The following is a 16,235-nucleotide window of genomic DNA, read 5'->3' as shown; positions in this document are numbered from 1 at the left end:
TATATAAAAAATACAAGAGGCATACTTAGCCTATAAAAGCAGGCAAACCAGCACAACCTGAACGATCCTTATTTCTTAATTTCCTTTTAAATGTATATGTTGCTATTGTTGTTGTTAATATGAGTCTTAGACTACTTTATAGCACGATTCAATATTGTGTTTTAGCAGTGGGCCTTTGTGTATTAAAAGCATAGCCTGAGAGAAGTTTGTCAGAAGTTTTGCGATCAGCTGAGGAAAACTGTAATTATTTCTTCTACAGGCTCGACATGCATCCAAACATTAAATCCTATCAGCTCAAATAATTGCACCACGTTTGTATCTCCCGAGTTACAATGCTTAAGTCAGCAGACCCGAAAGCTTAGCTCTCCTTTCACTTCTTTCAAACACATCATCAAAATCTGATTTAAAAAGACACGCCCCTTGATCCACTGGTGACTCGGTTTCCAGGACAACAGAAGACTGCTCTTGATTGGTTGGCTGTAAATCAGGCCCATGTTTGTCCAGGCTTGAAATATGTAATTTACTCTGAATGCCAGTCTGTTTCTGTATACCTCACCGGTGAAACAGGATACCCTGTGATAGCTTGAGTTTGTGTAGCAGACTGATTTTCATCTTCTTCATCATGGTTGAGCAATTTGTTGGAAACTGGACCCTGACTTCCAGCGATAACTTTGATGAATACATGAAGGCAATCGGTAAGGTCATTTTAAATGTAGCCTAGTGGAAAATATTGCAAACTGAGAATGATGTGTTGTTGAATGTTGTGTTTTATGTTTTAACTTCCAGTGGGAAAGTTTAAAAAAAAAAAAAAAAAAAGATCATGTTGCAGCATTAGGCTACTCAACTAAAATAATTGAAAACTGTGAAACATATTTTAGGTATTGGCTTCGCCACTCGACAAATGGGCAACATGGCAAAGCCAAACCTGGTGATCAGCGTGGACGATTCTGGCGTTATTTCAATGAAGTCTGAGACAACTTTCAAAACCACAGAGATCAAGTTCAAGCTGAACGAGGAGTTCGAGGAGACAACTGCTGACGGCAGAAAAACAATGGTGGGTCATTCAATCTATTGTTGTTGTAACCCTGCACATCTTAGACGTTTTTCTAAGATCCCAACATTATTTTCAGACAACCTTCACTCTGGAGAATGGCAAATTGGTGCAGCTGCAAGCGTGGGAGGGAAAGAAGACGACACTAGAACGAGAGATTCAAGATGGAAAACTAGCAGCGGTGAGTAATTTGCATAATTGAAGACAGTTTTATCAATTAAAACATTTATAATTCTAATGTTAACTGTTAATGTTTGCATTAAATATATGTTTTTTAACGGAATTAAAACATGTTTTCTAACTTTCTAAAACATTTTGTCAACAGAAATGCACCATGGATGATGTTGTTGCAGTGAGGACCTATGAGAAGGGGGCTTAACTTGATTAAACATCAACATTGGTGAGCCTGGCACCATGAAGAAACCAAATGCACTGAGCTTTTGCCAAACATGCCAATAAAGTCTGAACCGTGATACTGAAGTCTGTGTAGCTGTGCATGAATCCAACTCAAACGGCGTTCCCTTCATTAGTAGATGCTTTCCTTTTTTTCCCGTTCTTCCAAGCAGAAGTTACTTTTTTTTTATTACTGTGGTGGCCGAGCCTTTTTGTGTGGAGGTGATGCAATTACAGTTGATACATCTTCTTTCTAAAATTCTGTTTTGAATATCTAGCTTTTAATGCTTAAGATGTGAAAACCCTGTAAGACCGACACCACTGAATCAATAGTTTTCTTTACCAGTAAGAATACTTGATTTTTAACCCATATTATTGGCTTGTTATGATCCAGTTTCAGTTTTAAAGTGACCTTGAACACACTGTAACGTCTTGATACCTAGGCTAGTTGCCAACTTTTAGAACATGGTTAGGAAGTCATTCGTAAAGTCTTACTTGACACGAACAAAGAGCTTTACAGAGGCCTTTTGTTCAAACAAAGAAAAGCATGTCCCGACCTCAGAGCAGCACTTGTGACAAGGAGGTTGGTGAATGGGAGGTGGGGAGTCCAAATCCCTGCTTGTGGTCAGAGAAGTGACCTCTAATTTGTGCCAAGCCTCTTGTCTTGGACTGAGAGGTTCAAGCAAGTGCACATAATTTGTTTTAATTAGGGTTCTTTGGGGCAGTAGGTTGAAGCCCAAATTCTCCAAAAGATTTCCAGGCTTACGTGAAATATTGTGACCCCGGGTGGTGCTCAGGCAACAAAGCGTACCGACTAATGAAAAGCTTATCCTTGTCTTGAGTGCCACATTTGATAAGACCATGCCACATGAACACTGTTTCGGGCATTATCCACATGTCGTGAAAAGATTTTATTTTTTTTTTTTTTTTATATATCTGCAAATTGTTTCAAATGACTACGATCTTGTGATTGATTTAAAATGCCTGTGTTTGAAAATTAAATGAGTTTTCCCAAAAGTTATGTTGTGCATACACATGGGAGAGGGATTGTGGAGGACCTTAAGTTCACCCAATCTTGTTTAAGGTATCTGAATACCCTTTTGTTAAGACTTCAGCTTATTTGGGGTTGTGCATGGGTTCAGGCTTTAAGAGGCAGACCTCCTTTGAAATGGTTTTGCCCTTTTAAACTCAAATCATGCCTTAAGCAGGTGATTTCTTGGAAACATGATCCAATGAGCTTATTTCTTGAAAGCACCCGGTGGCCAAGGGCTATTGTATATCAATAGTTTTTTCATGAAATACAATAACCTTAATTAAAATAATAATAATCAAGGCATTTGGCTCAGATGTAACCAAGTTGTGTCGAATGTATTGAATTAATGAGAAGCCAACCAAAATTTTAATTTTTTGCATCCAAATTGCCTACAATGTTTTTAATTTTCCAAATTCAAAGAAACTTGAGTTTTGCTGAGCTATTTGTTTATTTAAAATATTACACAATATGAACTTGAATAACTCAGCTGTCATATTTCCTCTGCAGTTTCTTTCTAGCGTCACTGCTACCTCCCTGCGGTCGATTATAGTAAAAGCAGGACAGTACTTTGGACAGTACCATTCATTTTCATCTAGGGGGGGATGCATGAGGTACACATTTTCTCGTAAATGGGCAACAGTTTAGTGACACATTTTTTTCTCTGAAAAAAAAAGCAGTTAAACGAATATGAAATCGTTAAACCTGTCAACGTGTTTGTCGTGTATAATATTTTGAATGGTCAAACTTTCCACTTCCAAATGAAATGATCCGGACTACGTCGTACGTGACGTGACGCCATCATCAAACATGGCGGAGAAGGAAAACACAAACATGGAAGTCGATAAGGAAAAGAAAAAATCCTTTGCTAACAAAATTGACTCGCTCCAAGACGATGCAATCCAAAGAGTTGGCAACGACAGCAATGTCGCAGGCAAGAAAAACGCCGTCCAAAGCCGCGCCACAGCGGAGTACTGCGAGAAACTGCAGGCGTGGATGTGGCAATATTATACAGGTTATGTGAACTGGCAGAGCTGGATGGCAGCGTCAGCCATGTCCTGCCCTTATTATTTACAGTCAGCAAGCGGGACGTCGACGACAGCCTTGGATATTAACACTCAGAACTGGTTTAACAGCCCGTTTGTTCTCCCGTTATCTCCCTACCCACCCGCCGTCAACCCTCCGAGCAGCCGGGCAGGCGAGGCTGCAGGCGGGGCTGCAGTGTCCGCACAGCCGCAGCGGCAGCTACCGCAAGAGAACGGAAATGCTCAGCGACCAGGTAAAAGATGCTGGGTTAATCAAGTATCCTAAATGTTTAAAAAAAAAAAAAAAGTGAGGATACATACGACCTGTCTTTGTATTTGAATTTATAGTAGGCTTATATGAAGCGCTCGATCGGTAGGCCCTACTGGAGTTTGTAGAGTGGTTTACTCACTACACATGACCAGGTTGACATCCTGCATTCATTAAGCATGCAAGAAGATACATATTGAATCATAGTATATTAACACCTAGGTTAAATGTAGACATTATGTGCAGGTTTTGCACAAACAAAAGTCAAACACTATTCAATTCTAGTTTCTTCCAAAACGTGTGAAACACATTAACAGACGCTATAAAAAGGTGTCAAGGGCAGCACTGCCTTATCAGCTTAGATATGATTAAAATCACAAGTGGCAGGTTAGTGTCAGGGTCTGCCTACGTTACTGACACCAAGGCTTTAACATCTCATGTGTCATTGGTGCCGTATCAAATATCTGCAGGATGTAGTTTTTGATTCACTTTCACTTTTAGAAGTATTTTTTAGATCAAAAATGATATTCAGTTAACCATGAAATAATAAAGAGATAGTCATTGAACACTATTGGGCTGAACCTAACCCAGGCCTTATCATTTAACATCAGTGAAGGTGCTGATCTGGAATTAAAAAACAAATGTGTGTGTATGTGAAGTGTAGTAGTATCCCTGTTTGTGTCGTCTCAACCACACCTATTTGTTCCTCAATCCAGGCCGAGAGTATAGTATTCCTTCACCTCTCCAAAGACTCCTTGCTGAGATGGTGGATTTCTTCATTTTGTTTTTTATCAAAGCAACCATAATCATCAGTATTATGCACCTCAGTGGAATCAAGTGAGTTCATGTTACTTCTGTTAGTAGTGCTGCTTTGCATGTGATATTATTAGGCCTGCAATTTTTCATCCTCTTTGAAAAACACCAGACCAACCCCTAACTGAATATAGTACTATTTTCTTTATCTTTTAGGGATGTTTCGAAGTTCGCCATGCATTTCATAGTGGAGGAAATAGATGAAGACACCTCGATGGAGGAGCTACAAAAAATGATGCTAGTGGCACTAGTGTATCGGATATTAGTGTGTTTTTATGAGGTAAGCACTCCTAAATAAAGACTGTGATAAATTCTTTGACTCCGAATGTGACCTACTTGTTAAATGAACTGTCAGCTGTTTGTCTGTAAATGGCATTTGGAAAAGCTCCCGTGCAGCTGAGTGATAGTCCCTACACTGTTCTCTCTTCAGATTGTGTGCATTTGGGGAGCAGGAGGAGCCACTCCAGGGAAGTTTCTGGTTGGACTCAGAGTTGTAACGTGTGACTCATCAGTTTTGGTTCAGCCTAACAGGGTGCTTGTAGTGCCAGCGACTAATGTCTCTCTGTCTGCGTAAGTAGTTTAGCAGTTAAAGGATATCTATTAGCAATTTCATATCGAATGCAATCCTTTTTTGTCTCTGTTTAACAACAATCTAAACTCCCTGTCTCTTTCTCTTCGTACAGATCAACTGTCCGAGCCTTAAACAAGAACTTTTCAATTGCCTTCTTTTTCCCGGCCTTCATCACTCTTCTGTTCTTCCAGCACAACAGGACTGTGTATGACATGGTAGCTGGTACAATTGTTGTGAAGCGCTCTGGAGCGAGATGATGCAAAAAAAAAAAAAAAAAGTCAAGAAGAGAGTCCTAAACGTATTCAGAACTGGCACTGCGTGATGTGTGTTTTTTTCCAATGCCTGCAGAGCTCAGACAAGACAACCTCAGAACACACAGGAGAGGTTGACACACAACAGTATGAACTTTTGTAGTCCCCTAAAACGTTGGTTTGGTTTGCCTCGGACACGTACTGTATTTCTGCATGTATGTCTACATGCTGCTTTTCTATTCCTTTGCTGAATTGAGTTGTTCTTTAGGAGATAGTAAAAATGACGATATGCATAACTGTTTAATTGACATAGGACTCTTTTTGCCTTTTTCTAAATTCTCTTTGAGATTAAGGGTGAATGTAATGACTCACTTAGATTTCAGTCACTAATTATGCATTCATGAGATTATGACTTCGTATTAAAACATGTCTTAAGAATCTTTACTCAGACTTCATCTTTGAGTTGTAGACCTTCATCATGAAAGGGGTGATAATCATGCTGCTGAAATACCTTTATTCTAAGGCACTTTTTAATGTACTGATTGGAAAAGTTAATCTGGCCACAACGGCTATTCCATTACTCTGAACTCAGCATGTGTGTGACTTCAACTAATGTATGTTCATGCACACCTTCTGTGATATCAATTTTTGCATTTCAGAAGATTAAATGAATCCACTCATTTCCTGCATGTTAATGATGTCTTGATGTCATGTCTTTCAGCAATTTGGCTGATTTAATATATCTCCAACAATGTTTTTTTTTTTTTTTTTTACCAACAGCCTGTAGTAACACTTGGATTGGCTTTTTAAACAAAGGCCTCCACTGTTGTAAAAAAACACATGAAAGCACACACATTTGTGAGAAGTCTCCATCAGTGTTTTTGTAAAGAGTTTGCACAAAGGTTCATTGAGACTGTTCTGGAAGATAATGGGGACTGTCGTATTGAAAAGGCTATGATGGATGTCCCTTTATTGTACTGTACTTTATCACCCATTTGTTTTGTTTTTAGTATCTCCCCCAGTGTCAAACTTGATGTCACACAAAATTATCAAAATATCTTGTATGAATTGAAACATTTTTTCCTTTGAAATCTTGGAAATATTATTTTAAAAGAGTATAGATGAATTGGGATCTCTCTGGGAAGTAATTGTCACTTGAAATGTAAGGCCCTGGTATCTTTTGTGAAATATATTTCAAACTTGGCAATGTACTTCCCAAACTTCATTTTTCACTTTACTCACAGAAAAGGTGAATAGTATGTATTTCCAGTATTACAAAAACAAATAAACCTTGCAAGTTAGAATTGTAATCCAGAAGTACTTTGACTTTATTATTTGCTCTGTTTTGAGCAGTGGTTGGCTCCACCTAGTGTTTGTTTGTTGGTTATACAGATGCAACTCTACTTGGGATAATGCACCAAGGAAAATAATCCCTCATCATCGTTAACCAGCTATATTTGATGCAGAATCAATGTGATTCTTGTACAGTCACACAAAGAAGTCGATAATTCTGTCCTTATGGGTGACAAACAAGTTTCTTATGATATAAGGAACTGCTTGTATGGACTTGTTTCAGGACTTTTCAGTCATTCTTTGAAATGTCTTTTCTAAGATTTATTTTTGGGGGCTTTTTGTGCCTTTATTAGAGAGACAGAACAGTAGGTAGAGTCAGAAATTAGAGAAGGGAATAGAGTGGGAATGACATGGAGTAAAGGAGCCACAGTTTAGATTCAAACCTGGACTGCCCGCTTTGAAGCCGGTAGTGTCAGTACATGGGGCACCTTCACGCCCCAATTCCTTTGAATTTTCTGCCAGGTCAAATAAACTTGGTGGGAGTTGCTGACGCTCCAATTGTCCGCAAGTGTTGATGGGGTGATTGTGTTAGGCCAGCTAAGTGGCAGCTTCAGTTGACAGCCCCAGATGGTGCTCCCAGATAACAGAGAGACCCCATCCACATGCTGCTGCCATGTGCCAAGCCATTACTGTAGGCAGCAGAGTAATATAACTTTTATTGGTGAAGGGCTATGCTGAGGACCCGAGAAGTGTGGGCAGACACTACCCACCACCATTATAACTTCACTGTATACTGATGAGTGAGTGCAGCTATATTTGGAGCACAGGCATGTTTGTAATCTATTTTAATATCGACAGGCTCTGGCTCACATCCACAGAGAATTGTGCAGGTGGGAGATTTTTTTAAAAGCTCAAGGGGAAAATGATTACTGAAATTAATGACAGAGGTTTGTGTGGAAACACTTAATAATACAATCAACCTCAAAGATCTTGCAGTGGAAAAAAACTCAGTTAAATTAGTCATCCATGAAATGGCAGAGTTTCTCATTTGTTCATTTTCATATTATCCTGATTGCATATCGAAGACACATCAAAATACCATTTGGCAATACTAGAAGTGCTGATGAACACATCCCAATTCACATAAATATGACTGTCTTCACTCCCCCCCCCCCCCCCCCACACACACACACACACAATTTTCCATGTTTTGTTCCTTGCTGCCACATGGCTTTCATAAGGTCCAGCCAAGTTCCTGCCACTGTGCATAGCTCTTGTTATAAGTCATCTCCAGGTCACATGGAGGACTCACAGCTTTCTCTGACAGCCATGTGTCTGTTTCTAGAAAGAGCCACAGACAGGCCAGAGGAATACAATAAACAACCTGAGCTCAACTGAACCAAAAATATTCTCTTGGAGAGTGAAACAATTTCTGTCCTTAAAGTCATTATTTGTTCATTAGAGGTTTCAAAATACCAGCTGGCTCCAGGTGTCTTGAAATCATGGAAAAGTGCGGTTGACTTCTCAGTCTTGTTGTTTTTCTCCCAGTGTGTGTCAGCATGTCCGTTGGTATTCCTCTCAAGTGGAACCAGTAATCACAGGCTGGCTGGTTTCTGCCAGAATGAAGAGGGCTGCTGATGAAGAAGAGACCTGTTAACTGGGTGAGGAACATGAACTCCTGCTTTAATACAAACATGTCATTGAGTATGAGAGTAACACAAATTAGCTTATCAATACATATATATTTATAATATGAGTTCATCTTTAAGGACTTTTGGGACTAAAACTGCTGTTTAAACACATGGATATGTAGAGATCGAGCACATGTTTGAATATTGACTTTTATCTAGCAAGTAGCCTACTTAGAAAAAAAATATTATAATGTTATGAGAGGAGATAAGGGTAAAAAGTAGAATGTTTATGTATTAAGTTATTTTCTCTGAAGGGAGAACAGTCAGACATTTAAAGAAGAGCAGGGGAAGATTTCAAATCACATTTCAGTCTTAACTTGAGTTGCACAGAACTGATCCAGGTTCACTAACTCACTTAAAAGGTAAATCATAACTTCTTCCATTACTAGCTCTTACTCACTTTTTTTAGATTTACTTTTGGGCTTTTTGTGCCTTTATAGAGATAAGACAGTGGATAGAGTCGGAAATCAGGGAGAGAGAGAGAGAGAGAGAATGGAGAATGACATGCAGGAAAGGAGCCGCAGGTTGGATTTGAGCCTGATGGGCCACCTGCTTGGAGGACTATAGCCTCCATACATGGGGCGCGCGCACTAACCACTGTGCCACCAGTACCCCTGGTTGAAAGTTTTTATAAGTACACTATATAGTTTTACAAGTTAATTCTCACTACCTAATACTCAAATACAGAGGTTTAGAACTGAAAAAAATGGTTTTGGGGTTTAGTTACCATTTCATAATGTTATAGAGCATTTGAGATCTAAGGACTGAGGGTGTTGTAGTTGTATTTAGGTAAAGGGGAAGTTAACCTCCTCAGCCAATATTTTCATACAGTCACTCAGTGAATTAAAACTGGATGTGTGTGTCCGAATGTGATCAGATTACCACTGTATCATTTGCATGCACTGCATCAAAAAATCTAAATTATGAATGAGCCTTTATCTAGTAAAGAGAATAAAAAAGAGTGAGTATGATATGAATAAACTCATTTTCCAGGATAGCATGCTGTCTGTGCTGGAGTGCTCTCTCCTGGTCTAAAAATAGTTCTGAATATGAGGCGAAAAACAAACCCAGTATGGGTGATACAGTCGTATGAAGAGAGATGGTGAGTGTGTATGGTAAATGTGTTGAGGGGAAGCAGCGCAGCATTCATATATTTTTCTATGACATAACATTAGGTTTCTGGCTGTTTGTGTTTTTGAATCCAGCAGACTTCTGCTTGAGGCTGCCGAGTTGTCAAGACAACCATGGAGGCTGAATTTGTAACTGCAGAGACATTCAGCTTTTCTCTCCTTCTTAGATAATGTTGCTTTGCTGCACATAAATATGTAGGACTCTAAACTGAAGGGTAGAAATTGGTCTATAATTTATTTGGCCCCTTTTCTGCCTCCAGAAATGTAAGATTTTTTTGGGATTCTCCTTGACAGCTGCTTGTCCTTTTCACTTTGTCACCTCAGTATTCCTCATGAAGAGAAAGTCTTCACCACTGGATAATGCAGCTTTGAAAACAAAGCTGCATTTTTACAACAACAACAAAATGAGACTTAGTTCCTGCCACCTTACATGGCTCTTGTTATAAGGGAGTCACTCACAGCTTTCTCTGACAGCCATGTATCAGGGTCTGGACAGAGGCATGGTAGGCCAGAGGGAATCTTCTTGAAAGCTGCTTGTCCATTTCACTCTCATCTCATTCCTCCTCATGTCAAGAAAGTTTTCACCACTGATTCGCAGAAACAGTAGGGATATGGGAAAAAAGTGCTATATTTATGTGAACTTAAAAAAAGATCAAAATATAAACCAAAGTCAAAGATGGAAAAACAAATGTAAAAATCAAAATCTCCTATTATGTTTCCATTTGCAGAACTGCAAAGATAATACACAAGAATGTGTTATAAAATATTCACTACTTAAAAAAAGAATAGGTTTCAAATGGGAGCACTGTTTGCTTGCATACTTTCACATTATGTTGATATAGTGATATATCTATTTTACACACATCAATGTTTGTGTCTGAGGTGCAGCTTAAGAGGCAAATATACTGCCCTCTGTTGTATATATCTGGTATTTAACCTACACCACAGCAGGAGGACTGGGCAGGCTTTCACTGAGGTCATTGAGGTCATTTCAATAATGGTCTGGTTCCTTGCTTGAATATCTTAATCAGCTGACTATGAAAGAATCAGCATGGGTCCATGTTGAGTAAAGAAGTTATATTGACAGATATTTTATTTAATATAAAAGAACATATTATAAGGAAGTTACCGGTAGTATTATATTGTCTCATTCTCCTTCCCCATCTTTCCTATTGAACCATCAAACAAATCTCTTCATGAACATCTTTAGAAACTATGATTACATATTAAGAAGAACTAGATTTTTCTGGCTGTGCGTTGAGCTCATTTGTGTTTTATGTGTCTTTATAATTCATTATGTTCAAGTGTTTAAACAAACTCTTCTACATTCCCTCAGTGGCCATACTACTCCTCCACAAATCCCCCCCACCCAGTCTTATAGTTGCCCAAAACTGTGTTCTGGAGATGTGCGTAAGCACTGGCTTTCTATTTTCAGCTGAATGAAAAGAGTCTTGGCATTTGGACTCAGGATGAAATCTGTTTTGTTCTGCTGAATTTGGCTCTCAGCACATGCTTACTATCCAAATGTAACTGGATTAAAGAGGTCAGTTTAATTATGTACTACAGTAAAACCACAACCATTTCACTTAGAAGAGCAACTTTCAAAGGGCAATATGTTATCCTTATTAAGCCTACGTATGATGATATCATTCTGAGGTCTTTTGCCTGCTACAGTAGGCCTACACTTGTATGGAAGGTGTCTGTAGAAAGTGATTAGAGCAATCATTTTTGATGTATTAGGTTGATGTATTCCCCAATATAAGCAGCCAATCCCATAGCTATATGGTCACATTGCAATTTTTTTTTTACAAGAAAAACATATAAGACCATTATTAAAAATGTAAAGACATGTCATTTTTATTGTGAAATAAAACATATTCATATATATATAAGAAATATATAAGAAATATATTAGGCTACATCCGGCTACATCACACCTGAATGTCAAAGTCTTCAGGCCTAAGTAAACAATTATTGTAGCCTACTCTTCTAATGAATTATATTGAACCCATAACCTTAAAATAGGTAACTTTAGTTTCAGAGCTATACCAACAATATGTTTGTTTGTCATTTTTTCCCTCTTAAGATATTTCATCCAAGGACCTTTTCAAGGTCAAGTTAAACACCTGTCAGAACTAAATAAGCCTAGCTGAAATTTAATAATTTGTGACAGATTTTAAATGAAGTGTGCAACAGTGTATCTTCTGATCAAAATAGTGAAACTGAGTTGATGTAATATGTATGCACCCTTTAACAAATGAATGAACCTTGTTGGAGAGGTGAGGTCGGTATCACCTGCCTGGTAGATATTGCTGTCCCTTTGCTCTTTTCATTAACTGCTGAATACACTCGCTCTCAATAGGCTCTTTCAGCGTGTCATGCTACACCACCATTGAGCTACAGCCACGTTACCACCCATCTTTCTTAATGGGGACTGGAGACTGTGGAGCTGCCTTGTTGCCATGGCAGCAGGCGCTTTCACATTCTCCCCACATAGCGTGCAGTGAGCATGTTACTCCTTCCAAACTGGAGTGTGCACAGACAGGTCTGCTCAGACAGGACCAGGACCCAGAGTTATTGGTTATTTACCTCTCGCTCTTTTACCAAATGCCCTCTTAAACCCCCCCTTTCTGTACTCTTTATTACTTATTCATAGTTTAACCCCATTGTGTTCTCCTATTTCTCAAATCTGCCTCTTCACTTACTTTTTCTTATGGCTTTGTTTTTGTTAGCAGCCTTTTTTTTTAATTTATCAAACATTGTTCGACAATACAACAACATCATAGATACAATGACAAAACATTAGTTACAAAAACAACACAACAGTACTAAACTGGTAGTAAGGATGCAAAGCTACATTGCTTGTAACCTACTGTAAATATGTGGTCACTAATTGGCGGGAAAAGTGAAACCACCCAGGGCCACACCATAGGGAGGAAGCCTTAGAATAGCCTACCTAAAATATTTAAAACATTTTAAAGAGCTATTTATAAACTACATATTATTGGCTTTTGGGGTCATGCATTGCTTACTGAATGACTCATTTGACGACTATCTAAATTTTCTAAAATCGTATCAGAGTGATCAGAGCATGTGAGGCACCGTGCCACCCTCTGAAAGTTGCACATGGTTTAGTCCACTCAGGTCAGACATTGTTTATGTACATTCATTTCGGTAATGTTAGCAATTGGAACTGCAGCAGGTAAACTTTGACTTTGTCATGTATTTTCATAAAAGTTTAAAAAGGCTTAAGAAAAAAATAATAAAATGGAGATAATATGTGTTTTACAATAGTTTAATATCGATATATAATGTTGCTAGAAAGCTAAAAATGTGAAAAGTTAAGTTAGCTTGCTTGCAGGTAATAAGCTAAGTTAACTTGATCAGGTGAGGCATCAGCTGTGTTGCATAATTTCCTCTCATTTTATAAACAGTATAGGCACTTTAATACTTATATGCCACCATAGAAATATGATAATTATTGGACTTGCTATTGTATTACAGTAATTTAATGTTGATGTTTAGTGACACTACACTTTGCTACAACCTAAAAAACATACGTCATGTGACTCCATGACGTACATAGACCTTATTATTTAGTCTGTGGCATAGACACACAGATGCTTACTTTAAGCATTTTTAAATGGTGTTATTGCTATTGTATTTGCATTTAAGTTTTTGCAAGACAGGACTCTCACTCCCTCATAAATTTTTTGACAATTTGGCACAAAATCAGATTATGGCTACCACTGTCTTAAACCATAATGGCATACACAACTTTCAACTAACATTGGACCCACGAGTGACAGATTTGTTCCAAATTGTTTAAACAAGTGTTCCTTGAAATGTTTGAAAAATTATGAATGACTTCATACAGCTTTCTATTTCCCAAAATGTGAGTATGTGACTGTTGTTTGCATCATACAGGCTTTCAGTGTCCTGTGAGTATAGTGATCAGTGTTACATGTCTGGACATGTCTGCTGAATTAGAGGAGGCTCACTTGAGCCCAAGGGATTGTATGATGAGGACGTAGAGTAGAGTGTGTGTAACGATGCTTGGATTATTGTTTGCTGGTCCCAGAACAGTTTCAAGGTAATATGAGTAATCTCTACAGATTTGCATGGATATTGTGGTTGAAAAGGAACTCTTATGGAAACTTGTGTTTTTCTTCATAATAAGGGTAATGCCGGTGTTAAAACCTGCAGCAGCTGGAGCCATCTTGAGTTTCACTGTTTTCTGCTGAAGGCTACTGTGTTTGAGTGTGTTAGAAAGAAGAACAGTGAGCAGCTGTGTGCTGAGACAACTCTGTTTGAAAAGTAAGGAATGTAATGCATTAGGCACTTTTGGTTTAATGGGAGGGAGAGAGTGCTAATGAAAAAACATATAGTACCTACTACATTAATATGCGACTACTTACTACTACTCTTAATCAAAAGACCATAAGCTTCAGTATAGTCAATATTTGTTAGATGACATAATTCTTGTTAGTGGTTGGATAGTTCAGAGTACTCCCTCTTCTCATGTGTAAACCACTCAGAGGAATGCAGCACATGTTGCTTGGCCTAAAAGAGCAGAGCACATTCAAATATGCCAGCAAAACCCCTCTGTCAGGTTTGACCACACTAATCAGCATCTTTGAGTATTCAATAGAATCTGTTAGATGAACTTCAAAGTATATTTAGCATCACTGAGGGGTACAGATAACAGAATAAGGATAAACAAACTGTATAGTTCCTTAAAACAGCAGGGTCGATTTCTGCTTTGAGTTTGTGGGATGGCCGTTGTAACATTGGATGCTATATATTGTTATGGAATACAGCAATGTTGAGATTTTTCAGTGAATACAGCAGAGCCAAAACAAAAGACATTGTAACAGCCGAGACAAGTGTAGAAGATTATAATAGATTTTATATTCTGTCTTGATTAATACAATTTTTTATTAGAATTTCCATTAGTAATGCCCTACAATAACATGAACATATGATAAGAGCAACGAGGAACTTTTAGAACCATAAACTCAGCATTTCTATTCAAACAGTGAACTAACCTCAGAGAATTCTGATTTATATCCAACATATTACCATACATAACATTGACATAGTGTCCCTTAAACACAGCTCTGCAGAAAACAATCCTATCATCACATCAGCACACATGGCTTGTGAGTAAGGGATGACCTTTTCAGTCACTATATTCACAGCTTGTACACTTAATTCTTAATAATATATCAGTATGTACTGTACTGCTACATCCTTATAATCACACTGCAAACTGGGAAGAATGATGCTGTACATTCTGAAGCACTACCACTTTACCCTGTCCAGAAATGCAGCCACAGTCAAGCTAAAACCTGGAAGAGAGATTTAACAGTTGTCTCTTCTTGTGTTCTCACTCTTGATTTACTCGGTACAGTGAGCATTTTACTCCATGCAATTACACCAGCTGGATTTGTGAATTATCCCAGGAAAGCTTATTTGAGCTTGCTTGGCTGACATTAAGGCTGACCTTGAACGCACAGGGAGCCATGTCATGTCAGGAAAACCACAATCTCTTCTAGATGCACTTAATGCTCTACAAGATCTTGTTATGTTTGTAGCTTTGGGGATTGTGTAGTTAGTATAATTTACACGATGCTGGCAGCTTCTTTGAAGCAACTTGAGTCACAGTAGAATTATGTGGCTGTCGTACCTTTGCAAGGACGATGTACAGTATGCCCATGTTTTTTTTTTTTTTGTTCTCAGGATCACCAGCGGGGGAAGCACATCTTTGGATTTTAGTGGTTTGAAATGAGTGCTTGTGTTTTTGTAATAATCAACAGGTTGGGACCTGTCCAAGGCTAGATCGGTTGAAGGATAAATAAATACATGAATGTAATTACACCCAAATGACAGTTTTGATGTTTAAATTTCAAAGAATAATAAACTAATGCAATTTTGTTGCTGCTACAGAGAAATTCCCGTAAGCTACTCACATAACACTTCTTATTTGAGGATGCAGCTGTGGGAAATTTCAGCCCCCCCATAACAGCTGGTGTAGTTGTAAGACTATTTACTAGTCTTGTTGTATTAGCACGGTTGTCTAATTTGATGTATTCTCTGTGTTTTCCTTAGTTTGCAGTCTAGGTTAAGGAGACACCCTGCTTGTTTTGCCTGCAGAGGAGCAGATAGATGGCTGGTCTAGTGATGGTGAGTGCTTGTCTGCAGCCAGGCTCTCTCTGTTCCATGCTGTACTGGATAAGGAGGAGGCCCCTTGGGTGAGGAGGGCTCCAGTGCCAAGTGGCCAGGCGGCAGGGTGTTTATCAGGGCTGCCTGCCTGTTCTGAGGGAAATATCTCTGGGTAAGAGATGGGGGAGGCCTGGGGAAACCGTGAAGGGGGGCAGTGACAAGCAAGTCCGAGTCACTGTGCTGAAAATACTAAAATTGTAGGGCAACTTACAGGGCAGATTAGGAAGAGATTTGCCTCCACTGGGGAAAGTGCATATGAAAATGAACAAGAACGGGGCCGTGCATTAGAACAGCTTTGACATGCTAACACATTGAACAATTTAATCCTCTGTCGGTTTGTGCTTGTGCATATGTGTTAGTGTCTCTCCATGTGTAAGCCAATGTGAATATCCCACAGTTATTCACATTCATGCAGTATGACTGTCTGAGCAAAGCCTCTCTGATTCTCCAGCTCTCTCTCGTTTTCACTCTCCCTCCCTCACCCTCCACTCCGT

At 38.8% G+C, this 16,235-nt stretch overlaps 2 protein-coding genes across 2 annotated transcripts; both read left to right on the top strand.

Annotated features, from left to right (window-relative positions):
- The first annotated feature begins 532 nt into the window (after positions 1-532).
- On the top strand, positions 533-1,531 carry fabp4b (fatty acid binding protein 4b). Its single transcript, XM_020648518.3, has 4 exons — positions 533-695; positions 879-1,054; positions 1,131-1,232; positions 1,377-1,531. The coding sequence occupies exons 1-4, from the start codon at positions 623-625 to the stop codon at positions 1,428-1,430; spliced, it is 405 nt and encodes a 134-aa protein (XP_020504174.1). The 5' UTR covers positions 533-622; the 3' UTR covers positions 1,431-1,531.
- Positions 1,532-3,261: 1,730 nt separating this feature from the next.
- On the top strand, positions 3,262-6,712 carry LOC109994974 (protein FAM8A1). Its single transcript, XM_020648519.2, has 5 exons — positions 3,262-3,753; positions 4,484-4,604; positions 4,737-4,860; positions 5,011-5,150; positions 5,264-6,712. Exons 1-5 carry the CDS (start codon positions 3,285-3,287, stop codon positions 5,406-5,408), a joined length of 999 nt encoding a protein of 332 aa, XP_020504175.1. The 5' UTR covers positions 3,262-3,284; the 3' UTR covers positions 5,409-6,712.
- Positions 6,713-16,235: the final 9,523 nt, after the last annotated feature.

Source organism: Labrus bergylta, chromosome 8 (assembly GCF_963930695.1).
Source record: "Labrus bergylta chromosome 8, fLabBer1.1, whole genome shotgun sequence".
Classification (NCBI taxonomy): Eukaryota; Metazoa; Chordata; class Actinopteri; order Labriformes; family Labridae; genus Labrus; species Labrus bergylta.
The sequence above is the reverse complement of the archived record's forward strand: the minus strand, read 5'-3'. Positions and strand labels throughout refer to the sequence as shown.